This window comes from Macrotis lagotis, chromosome 2 (genome assembly GCF_037893015.1).
Source record: "Macrotis lagotis isolate mMagLag1 chromosome 2, bilby.v1.9.chrom.fasta, whole genome shotgun sequence".
NCBI classification, from domain to species: domain Eukaryota; kingdom Metazoa; phylum Chordata; class Mammalia; order Peramelemorphia; family Peramelidae; genus Macrotis; species Macrotis lagotis.
The window spans coordinates 114651619-114663633 of NC_133659.1; the positions used below are offsets into that span (position 1 = coordinate 114651619).

At 35.1% G+C, this 12015-nt stretch overlaps 1 protein-coding gene across 1 annotated transcript; it reads right to left on the reverse strand.

Annotated features, from left to right (window-relative positions):
• Positions 1 to 1389: 1389 nt before the first annotated feature.
• SPATA45 (spermatogenesis associated 45) lies at positions 1390 to 10789 on the reverse strand. The gene is made up of 3 exons (XM_074222628.1): positions 10653 to 10789; positions 4621 to 4915; positions 1390 to 1489 (listed from the first exon to the last, which is right to left on the reverse strand). Exons 2-3 carry the CDS (start codon positions 4865 to 4867, stop codon positions 1470 to 1472), a joined length of 267 nt encoding a protein of 88 aa, XP_074078729.1. The 5' UTR covers positions 4868 to 4915; positions 10653 to 10789; the 3' UTR covers positions 1390 to 1469.
• Positions 10790 to 12015: the final 1226 nt, after the last annotated feature.

The window sequence follows — 12015 nt, forward strand, 5'->3', positions numbered from 1 at the left end:
CTGATGTGGCAAACAGAGCAAATTGACTTTTTGCCCAAGGTTACACAGTGTCTGAAGTCAGAACTGAACTCAGTAAAATCAGTCTTCCTGTCTCCAGGCTTGTCACTCAATTCACTCATGCCTGCTCTTATTGACCCTATTTTATAAGAAGAAGAAAACTGAGGCTCAGGCTAAGTGATTTGCCCATGTTCACAAAGCAAGCAGAGGAGATTTAAACTCATTTCCCCTGACTACAAGTCTAGTATTCTTTCCATTACAACATACTTCTAAAATGTTTAGCTCAAATGTGAACTAAAGTAATTTAGAATTGTTTTAGGGCACTAAATTCTACTTTATATCACTGCCCTACCTGGTTTCTATTCCAGAAACCTGATGCCCCTCCCAGGATAAAGTCATCATTTCTGAACTCACCACTATGCTGCTAACTCAAGCCTTCCTTCAGTGTTCTCTGTTTGGAGGGCATGTGGGGAGAGTACTAAACATCTCCCAGCATTCTGGATTATCATCAGTTATCTTCACTTTTGTCTTGCTACTGGACCCCAATGGCTTTGGAGTGGATGGTCTGCCTCACTCAAATCTAATTTATGTACAAACCAAGACATCATGTTCATATCTTTGGTCTTCAAGAATGAAGAAAGAAAAATGATGATGGTTCTTCATGAGGTCTCTACATAGAGAGGATGACTTCCAGAGCTGGTGATGAGTTAGACCCTTTTCACACATTTCTTCTTCCTGTGCTTCACTGCTATGATTGTCTAAATTTAAGGCTACTCCCAAGGATGCTGTGTTTACTTGTGGGAAAGAGTAGACTACTAGATTCTTAGAAGAAAGTTTTCTATTAACTGTCTTTACCATGTTATCTGAGAGTAAAACCCAACATGCCAATTCAAACAGAACTTAGGAAATTCTTCTTTTCTTAATCTTCTCCACTTTTCTCTCTTTTTGTGAGTTCTCTCTCTAGATTGTAAATTCCTTAGGGGTGGGAACTATTTTTATTAATTGTATCCCCCTAGTACTTAGTTCAGGGCTGAACACACATCTTTGTCCTCTCTTCTCCATGGAACTTTTTTTTTTAGGTTTTTGCAAGGCAAATGGGCTTATAAGTGGCTTGCCCAAGGCCACACAGCTAGGTAATTATTAAGTGTATGAGTCCAGATTTGAACTCAGGTACTCCTGACTCCAGGGCCGGTGCTCTATGCACTGTGCCATCTAGCTGCCCCTCCATGAAATTTTCATCTGAAAACAGAGTGAAAATAAAAATATAGTATCTACCATGTTGAAATTTTTGGTGGTATAACTTGTAATTTAATTGCTTTATTTCCAAGATTATATTGAATAATTTAAATAGGATTAAGAAAGCTGAGGAAAATTAAAGTCATAATACTAAAATTAAATGGATACACCCCAGTGTATTTTTATTTTCAAACATGTCAAACATTCAAAACGAAAGGTATATTTGGTGATGGTCTTTATCCAAATATGGCATGACCTAGCAAGATAAAAAAAAATGAGTTTTTAAGTGACTTACAAGAACATATATGATGACTATAATGGATATATATATATATATATATATATATATATATATGAAGATCTATATGAGTAAATATGTACCTGAATAAAATCTATAATATCCTATTTTATTTGATCTAAATACACTCCTAAGTTTACTGTACAAACTCTTTTGGTTACAAAAGAGGACTCAGTTTAATCTTTTAATACTATAATACTACAGCTTCTATGTCCTAATTGATCACTATTTATTTTTCTTGTCCTCTCCTTGAGGATTTTCTGACACTGTCAATCACCCTCTTCTTAAACTCCCCTCTCTAGCTTTTTGAGGTACTACTCTCTCTATTTCTCTTTCCACCTGTCTGATCATTTCTAAAGCAAAAGTTTAACTAAGCCATCCCCTCTACTCAATACTATTGGCTCTCTATTGCTTCCAGGATCAATATAAAATTCTTTCCTGACTTTTAAAGCCTTTTTGTAACTTTGTCCTTCTAACTGCCCCAGTCTTCTTACTCTTTTTAAACCTCATCCATTTAACTCTGTGATCCACTGTCATATGTCTTCCTCAATTTGGTCATGTTTCCTCTCAATCAGTCCTCATTTCTGCCTCCTATCTTCTCTGGCTTCCTTCAAGTCTTAAAATCTCATCTGAAAGAAGCCTTCTTTGTTATTATCTCCAATTTAATCTTATGTATTTTCTTTGAACATAGCTGTTTGCATATTATTTAACCCCATTAAACTATAATAATATCCTTGAGTGGAAATTACATTTTATCTTTTTTTGTATTCACAGAGGAAGATTAGTTAAACCCAACCTGTCTCCTAATAAGCATTTAAGTGCTTACTTTTTGACAGATAGCAAATATCTGAAGAATGAACTGAAATCTAGGTCTTTCTGACTGTTAAGACCTTGTTTTCCACTATAGTATACTTCTTTGATGCTGTTCTCATGTTCAACTTCAAATACAGAACAAGGTAAAAAGAAAAGTGTTTGAACAGGTATATGGACTTCTGAATGTTTGCCTCTGAATACTTTTTTTTAATGTTTTCAATGTTACTCCTTTCTGTCATGGATTAACCATATGCAGGTGTTGTTTAGTAAAAGTCCAACAATCAGCTCATCTCATTGGCATCTTATCAAAAGCAAGAACATTGATTTTGGCTTGGGGGCAGGGGGCTTAAGAAAAGCAGGAAACAGTGGGCAGTATTTACATAATGGGGTATTTTTTCCCCTGATTATATGACTTGTGAACTGAAAAGTTTTTTTTAGAACTTGATCAAGGAGACTCCCATTAGTAGGCAGACTGGATTTAAACTCTCTCTTCAGAAAGAAATTCAGCCTAGAAATGAGATAATCTGAGAAGTTGGCAGAGGTAGATAAATAATATTTAGAAGTAGAAAGTACCTTAGAGATCACCTCATCCAAGCTCTTCATTTTATCAATGAGTCAACAGAGTTCAAGCAACTTGTTCTAGTATCAGTAACTGAGGTAAGAATTTGAACCTAGATCCTTTGATTCCAAACCCAATGCTTTTCTCCCATGTAATATTGCATGTAATCAAGAAAAAAATTACACAGTCATAGAAACTTAGCAGTAAAAGGAACACTAAAGGTCATTTAGTCCAACTTTCTAATTTTACATGGGTAGTTGGTTTTTCAACACTTGTCCCCAACCAAGGATATAATCAACTAAGGGGAAGATAATGAGGTGTTAAACCAAATATGAAAGATGTGCCTATTGAATACATATCTATTTTAACAAAATGTAAAGTCACTTGATAGGGAATGGGAATGAACACAAAGTTTAAAGTCACTTGATTCAACTGGAACTCTGCTGGCACTACAATCAATTTGGTCAGAAGTCAACAGTTAAGAACAACCCAGCTTCTGAGAAGATGTATCCACTTTCCTCATGAACGTGGTTTTGGTGGAAGATTATGCCCCATGAGCAAGGGATATAGTTTGTGGCTAATGTTACTAACTATATCATCTTAATAAAATATTTCTACTTTGAGCTCATTGTGTTTACTAGCTGACTTAAAAGGAGACTCACAAATGGGGCTTATAGCTAGAGTTTTAGGAGTATAGAATGAGAGATTCACATTCTTGAGTCAGAGGGTGATAACTATCTGTTGGGGATGCAACACAGAGAGGTGTCTCATACATTCAAATATTTATAGAGCTGTCCTGGAGTCTAAGAAAATTGTACTTTCACTTAAATTCTGCCTGTGTTAGAGCACCAGCCCTGGAGTCAGGAGGACTGGAGTTAAATCTGGCCTCAGACACTTAATTGCCTAGCTGTGCTCTAACACAGGCAAGTCACTCTTAATCCCATTGCTTAAATAAAAAGTTAATAAATTCTGCCTCTGTTACTTGATTACTACCTGTGGGACAACTTTAGGAACAAGTGGTTGCTTCACCTTTCCAGGTCTCAGTTTCTACAACAGAGCAGGTGGGAGTAAATGGTCTCTGGTGTAATTTCCAACTCTATGATCTTATGACCCAATGTGGAAGAATGAAGATAAAGTGGTTAGAAATCACAGATATTTTGACTTAATATAGAAGAAACTAAAAAATTGGTCCCATTAAAATGGATTGCTTAGACAGCAGTGAATTTTCTACCATTGAGCTGTCTCCAAGTAGAAGCTGTAAAATCATTTTTCAGGAGTGTTTGTTACAGAGACTAGTAGATAATCTCTCATATGTCCTTGCAAGTTCCACAATATCCTGCAATAATTAGAATTTTTTTTTGGATTTTTGCAAGGCAAATGGGGTTAAGTGGCTTGCCCAAGGCCACACAGCTAGGTAATTATTAAGTGTCTGAGACCAAATTTGAACCAGGTACTCCTGACTCCAGGGCCAGTGCTTTATCCACTGTGCCACCTAGCTGCCCCCAAAATTAGAAATTTAAAATAGGGAAATAATAATATAATAATATATTATAATATATTAATATAATAATAGTTACCCAATCTAACCTATATCTCCTTTCATATGTAGATATTCTCTCCATCTCTTACATATGCAGATCTTTTTTAACATTGTTACCCAATTATCTCTGCTGTAAATCTTTCAACTATCTTTGAGAATCCATTTACAATTACTTACTTTTCAGTGGGAAATGTCTCCTCTGAATGTGAACAGAGGAGGACAGATCTGTCCAAGAGTTCCTTCCAGTGTCCTGATTAGTAGTCTGAATTTCTCCAGTGGACTTATGTTGATTCTGTACATAATGTCTCTTCTGAGGTCTCATCCAGGCCACATTATTCCTAGCTTCCACCATGCACCAAGATTCTCGTTGTTCATTCATCTCCAGGATTTTCTTGGCCATATCAATATTAGATGCTTTAGACATTGTATTTAAGGTTGTGGGTTTTCCAAAGGACCAATTTAGGTCTGAGACCTGTGGTGAGAGAATGATATTCTATGAGGTTATAAAATGCCAGTTTCAAAGCAAACAATGGAAAAAGAAGTATTCACAAGGAAGCAGGCATTCCTGTTGCCATTCTTCCCTTTAAAAAGTATATTTGTATAATGTCAATTCTCCATCAGCTAGGTGGTACAGTGGATAGAGTACTGGCCCCATCTTCCTGAGTTCAAATCTGCCCTCAGATACTTATTAGCTGGGTGACACTGGCAAGTCGCTTAACCATATTTGCCTTGGTTTCCTTATCTGTAAGATGAGCTGGAGAAGAAAAATGGCAAATTACACTAGTAGCTTTGCTAAGAAAATCCTAAATAGAATCTGAAAGTTGAATATAACCAAAAAAACAGCAGTGTCTGTCTCAATAGTTTTTGGGGGGAGAAAGATGTTCTTCAAAAAGCAGGAACTTGGGGGGGGGGGAATCCTGTCAAAGTCCTGTCCCCAGAGTACTCTTCCCCCTTGAATTCTATTGCCATGGCCTTTTCCTCTGTCCTGTGACTGGACTGAGGGTAGTGTTGAAGAGCATAGAGCTAAAAGCATGGCTTAAGAGAACTTGCTTTGATGCTTTTCGCTCTATAAAATCAGGAGATAATGAAAAGGAAAAAATAAGAAATCTAAAATGCAACAGCCACCATATAGGACAAAGTGACAGGCAAATTATCACAAAGTGATAAGCAAATTATCACAATTCTGCTTTCAATTTCATAACTAAAATATTTATACCTTCTTAGATTTTTAACCTTCTTTAGATTTGAAATTTAAGTTGCTTCAGCCAATCTCAGGATAAAAGTTACCTAGACACAGAGTATAAAAGTTCAAAGAAAAAATTTCAATGTGATTCAACTTGAGTAATTGTTTTGCATTTTCTATTTTATAAAGGTCCAATTTAATAGTAATTGTATAAATATTTACTTCATTTCACCTTTAAAATATAACAATTTTTCTTGTGATTGTTAATAGTTAACAATTCTTTTGAAACTACACCTCCAGTACTGAGCGAGATGAGAAGAACCAGAAAAACACTGTACATCCTAACAGCAACATGGGGGTGATGATCAACCTTGATGGACTTGCTCATTTCATCAGTGCAACAATCAGGGGCAATTTGGGGCTGTCTGCAATGGAGAAAACCATCTGTATCCAGAGAAATAAATGTGGAGTTTGAACCAAGACCAAGGACTATTGCCTTTAATTTAGAAAAAAAATTGATATCTTAGTATCTGATTTTGCTATCTCTTATACTTTATATTTCTTCCTTAAGGATATGATTTCTCTCTCATCACATTCAATTTGGATTAATGTATACCATGGAAACAATGTAAAGACTGGCAAATTGATTTCAGGGGGGGAGGAGGGAAGATTGGGGGCAAAATTGTAAAACTCAAATAAAATATTTAAATAAATAAAAAAGAAAGAAAATATACATCCAGCTATCCCTGCCACATCCAAGAGTAGGAGGGGTGGTGGTTTAGAAACATGGCACCTCTGCAATTTGGAAAATCCACATAAAATTTTTTGGTCTCCCTTTCAAACCAGAGATGTCTGAATTTTTTCTTTTTTCTTTTAAGGGTGTTTACCCTGTCATAAAATTGGTTTAAGTCTTTGGTCATAGCCTCTGTGTTGTCTACAGGTCTTTGTGTGACTTCCACAAAGCTTCCTGCCAAATTCCCATTTAATTTCTTATGCTGATACAAGACATATAGAAATTGCAGTGGGGAAAGTCAGGTTGTGATACAGAGTGAATAACAATTTGTGTCTAATGGTAGGCTCTCTAGGGTGGAGAGGAGGGAAGAAAAAAAAGAGAAAAATAAATTTACATGATAACTTTATGATACATTTTAAAAGAACAAATTATACATCTGCAGTTTCATGAACAGTCTTTTTATTTTTATTATACTATCTTATGGAAATGCTTGTTTTATTATATAAACTAAAAACTAAAATAAATTTTAAAATGTTTAAATTCTTTTGACTACTTATTTCACTGGAAGGACTCTTGGTCTTAAATATTTGTATCAAATTCCTTATATATCTTTGATTTCCCATATCAGAGATCTGAGGAAAAGATTTTTTTTAGCTTCCCTTCTTATCCTAAACACTATTGACTTATTCAAGGAAAACGGTTTTCAACTGCATGTAATCTAATTGGTCCGTTTTATCTTTTGTTATTTACTCTATCCAGGTAAAAATTCTGCTAGACTATATATAAAATGATTGACCTTTTATTTTTTTAAGTCAAGTATCTACTTGGAGCTTAAAACATATTTAAAAGTTGTTATATAGTAATTGTAAGTGGTTAGAAAGTACTATTTGGTAATATTTAGCCACTAGTTTGAGAGTATAGGCTCACAAAGGCAATTAATGGATGCTCTTAGTAATTTTGTGATATGGGTTGCTTAATAAAGGTTGTCTTTGGCCTTGTAAACTCTCCATTCTTCATTCTCTCTCACCTTAGACCTTTTCCTTCAAATAACTAATACCCTCATATTTTTTTCCTCTTCCTCCTTTCAAATATATCAGCAAGAAAGTATATGAAACTAATTCTAAGATATAAAAGAGGAACAACATAAAGTATCATGCCTTCTAGAGACATTTGCCTTTTGATAAGTCTTACTAAGTTTTAAGCTTAAAAAAAGACCTCTGATTGGATGTTAAGGCATTAACAAGATGCTGGTGGGAATTAAAAAAAAGAAGGAAAAACTAGATGAAAAGGAAAGCAGAAAACTGGGGGGGGGGGAATTTTTACAGCAAGTATATCTGATAAAGACTTCATTTCTCAACTATATAGAATAATGAATCAAATTATAAAAATAGAAGTCATTCCCCAATTGATAAATGATTAAAGGATATGAACAAGCCAATTTTCAGATGAAGAAATCAAAAGTTATGTCATAAGAAAAAATGCTTTAAATCTTTTTTTACAAAAATGCAAATTCAAACAAAATTCTGAGGTACCATTTCAAACCTATCAGATTAGTGAATATAACAGAAAAGGAAAATGATAAATATTAGAAGGAATGTAGGAAAAACTGGAACACTGATGTACTGTTGGTGGAGTTATGAATTGATCCAACCATTCTAGAGAGCAATTTGGCACTAAGTCCAAAGGACAATAAAATTTTGCACACCCTTTGATCCAGCAATAGTAGGTCTTCATCTTTTTAAAGGTGGGGAAAGGGCCTATTTGTACCAAAATATTTATGGCAGCTTTTTTGTGGAGGCAAAGAATTGGAAATTGAGGGGATGCCTATCAACTGGGGAATGATTGTAATGGAATACTATTGTACTATAAGAACTAAGATATGTTATTTTAAACAAGGCAGTGGAGTTAAGTGACTTGCCCAAGGAAACACAATTAGGTAATTATTAAGTGTCTGAGGCCAGATTTCAATTTAGGTACCTCTGACTCTAAGGCCAGTGCTCTAATCCACTGCCACCTAGCTACCCCTGTACTATAAGAATTAATTAGCATAATGGTTTCAGAAAAACCTGGGAAGATTTATATAAACTGACACAGAATAAAGTGAAGTAGAAATAGAACATTGTATCCAGTAACAGCACTATTATATGATGAACAATCATGAATGACTTAGCTAAACTCAGCAATACCATTGATCCAAGACAATCCCAAGGTACTCATCTCCAAAGAAAGAACTAATGGAGCTGAATGCCGATTGAAGTATACTATTCTTCACATTATTTGGGGGGGGAGTGAGGGGAGGGAGGTTCAGTTTTCTTCCACAAAATGACTAATATGGAAATGTTTTATGTGATTGCACATTATAATCTATATCAGATTGCTTACCATCTCGGAGAAGGAAGAAAAGGGAGGGAAAGAGAATTTGGAACTCAAAATTAAAAAAAAAAAGACAAAAAATTTGTTTTTACATTCAATTGGGAAAAAATAAAAATATTTTTTTAAAAAGCCAAAAGATTGGAAAACATAAAGATCCTTTTATTGCAGTCTTCAGCTTTCACCAAATATTTAAAATCCTGGTTATGATCAGTTTGGCATCACTTTGTATTTCTATTGTTTTTTCAATTAATGTGTAAAATCCTTGAAGTCAAGGTACCATCCCTTTTGTTTCTTTCAATTTTCAAATTTCTTAGGAGCTTATAACAGTACTGAACATGCAACAGGAAATCAACACATACCAGGTGACTGAGTTACACAGTACATACTTACGAAATCAGTCTAAAGTTTCCAATAAAAGCAGAGATCCTAATTTTGAACACTTTGTTCTTGAGGGAGCCAAGTCTAATGTCATCTACCATTAAAAAGGCACTTCTTAAAAATCAAGTTTGGCAAGTATCTTTTCAAGGGTAAAATTTAGAAGAAAATCCTGAGCAAATGATACCAGGGTATCATTTTAAAGTTGCCAAGTAGTTCTAACTGCCTCATAAGCTATTTTCTAATGTTTGAAGGAAATACAAATCTCTTATCAATTCGGGTAATTTTGGAAAAGTAGTATTTTGTTGTTTTCGCAATCCCGAGTTTCTCCATCAAAAAACAAAAGAACCACTACAATTCAAAATCTTCCTCCTTGAGTTGGCCATATACTATGTGTTCATTCAGCTGATTTGGAGAACCAATAGAATTCACTGACAGAAAATGTGTGCCCAAAATTTGGTTTTCAATTAGTCTGAAATTAATCACTATATAGCAGGAATAGTGACAGATTCTAGGGCCACAAAGAGTAATGTGAGACCAGAGGTTATATTCACACATAAATTCAACATCTAGATATATAGTAAATAAACAGTGATTTTTAACTCAACTGATAATGAATACTGAGACAGTAGTAGTATGGAATTTTTTTAAATCCTCAAGGAATCCAAGACACCATGGTGCTGTAGAAAACTACTTTGAAAAAAAGAAGTTACATTCCAACTTTTAGGAGCTATAATAAAAATTTGAGTCTAAAGTTGTACTTCTATCCCCTTTTATTTTCAGTGCTCATCCTTCCTGATGTAGTGATTAATGAGGGAAAAATCTGGGATTTCTTTTTTAATTTGACTTTCTAGGGTCCATACCTGAATTAAAACTTGATTTTTTTTTTAGATTTTTTTTTGCAAGGCAAATGGACTTACATGGCTTGCCCAAGGCCACAGAGCTAGGTAATTATTAAGTGTCTGAGGCCAGATTTGAACTCAAGTACTCCTGACTCCAGGGCCAGTGCTCTATCCACTGTGCAACCTAGCCACCCCAAAACTTGATTCTTTTTTTTTTTAGAGTTTTTTTTTGCAAGGCAAATGGGGTTAAGTGGCTTGCCCAAGGCCACACAGCTAGGAATTATTAAGTGCCTGAGACCGGATTTGAACCCAGATACTCCTGACTCCAGGGCTGGTGCTTTATCCACTGCGCCACCTAACCACCCCAAAACTTGATTCTTAATATCTAGCCACCCCAAAATTTGATTCTTAATATCTATGATGATTCAGATATATCCTCTTCCCAAAGCAGTTGGTTTCAGAAATTTTAGATTTCTTTTTAAATGAGAGAGACAGGAAGGTCAAAATCCAAATCTGGCCTGGGATATATCTATGAAAACCTGAGTAAATTTCATTAAGCCTCTCAGTGTATGGGGCAAGCTCTCTAAAACTATGTGATCTCAGAAGACAGACCAGTATTTATGGAAGGAGTTTTCATATTGAAGATAATACAGATGTAGGCCAAAAACAAAAACATCTTTGGAAATATAAAATGGTACATTACCTAGACTTTAGAAGCATTAGGTGAGTCTCAGCTGAGTGATGTTTTGGGGGTTTTAGTTTTCTTTTGTTTTGGTTTTTTTGACGGGTATGGCTAGGCAGAAAGAAATCTTATGATAGAAAAATAAAAAGACCTGTGGACTGAAGGGATGTGGCAATTAAAGGGGAAAATGATATTGTTGCTTAGCAACTGATGAGGCACTAGATGGACTCACAATTGACTCTCTGATATGGTCACATCATTTTTTGTGGCAGTTTCTCCTGACCTAGGCTGTCTTAAGGGACCAGCCCCATTTTCCTGGAATTTGTTTTTAAATGTTTTAATGAGTTTTTAATGTTTAAATGCTTTTAATGTTTTTAATGAGTTATGTTTTTTTCTGCTTAAGAGCAGAAATATAAATTGTATTTATGCATTATAAAATTTGACTGTCATCTAAGTTTCCCAACTAGAAACATTTCCTAGGATGATAAATGATTGGGTTAGAAATTGCTCTTTTATCAGTGATTTTGGAGGCCCATTACTCTCTTACTCCCATTCTTATTTACTCCACTTGTCCTAACTTGCTATCTGTTACAACTTTATTAGGCCACAAACTGACACAAAAAAAATTGATAATTAGGAAATAGGACAAATGACCAGGTCATTTAATGGCTTATTTTCTGAATTAATGTAGCATTATATAATCTCTCATGTCACCTTCATACTGTATATTATAATTGTTTCTTTATTTTTTAATTTACTTTTATTAAAGATATTGAGTTTTACAATTTTCCCCCACTCTTACTTCCCCCCCCCCCCCACTGAAAGCAATCTGTCAATCTTTACTTTGTTTCCATGTTGTACATTGATCCAAATTGAGTGTGAGGAGAGAGAAATCATATCCTTAAGGAAGAGACAAGAAGTCTAAGAGGTAACAAGATCAGATAAGATATCTGGGTTTTTTTTTCTAAATTAAAGGGAATAGTCCTTGAACTTTGTTCAAACTCCATGTTTCTTTATCTGGATACAGATGGCACTCTCCTTTGCAGACAGCCCCAAATTGTCCCTGGTTGTTGCACTGATGGAATGAGCAAGTCCATCAAGGTTGAACATCACCCCCATGTTGCTGTTAGGGTATACAGTGTTTTTCTGGTTCTGCTCCCCTCACTCAGCATCAGTTCATGCAAATCCCTCCAGGCGTCCCTGAAATTCCCATCCCTCCTGGTTTCTAATAGAACAATAGTGTTCCATGACATACATAGACCACAGTTTGCTAAGCCATTCCCCAATTGAAGGACATTTACTTGATTTCCAATTCTTTGCCACCACTAACAGGGCTGCTATAAATATTATTATAATAATTTCTGTCATGTTCTCCCACTAGGCT

What these genes read in the sequence shown, in the direction of transcription:
- SPATA45 (XM_074222628.1), bottom strand. Translation starts at nt 4,867, where the DNA reads ATGTCTAAAGCATCTAATATTGATATGGCCAAGAAAATCCTGGAGATG. An exon ending in GAGACATTTCCCACTGAAAA is followed by an intron (nt 1,490 to 4,620) that starts GTAAGTAATTGT and finishes TTATCTTGCTAG; the next exon opens with GTCATGCCATATTTGGATAA.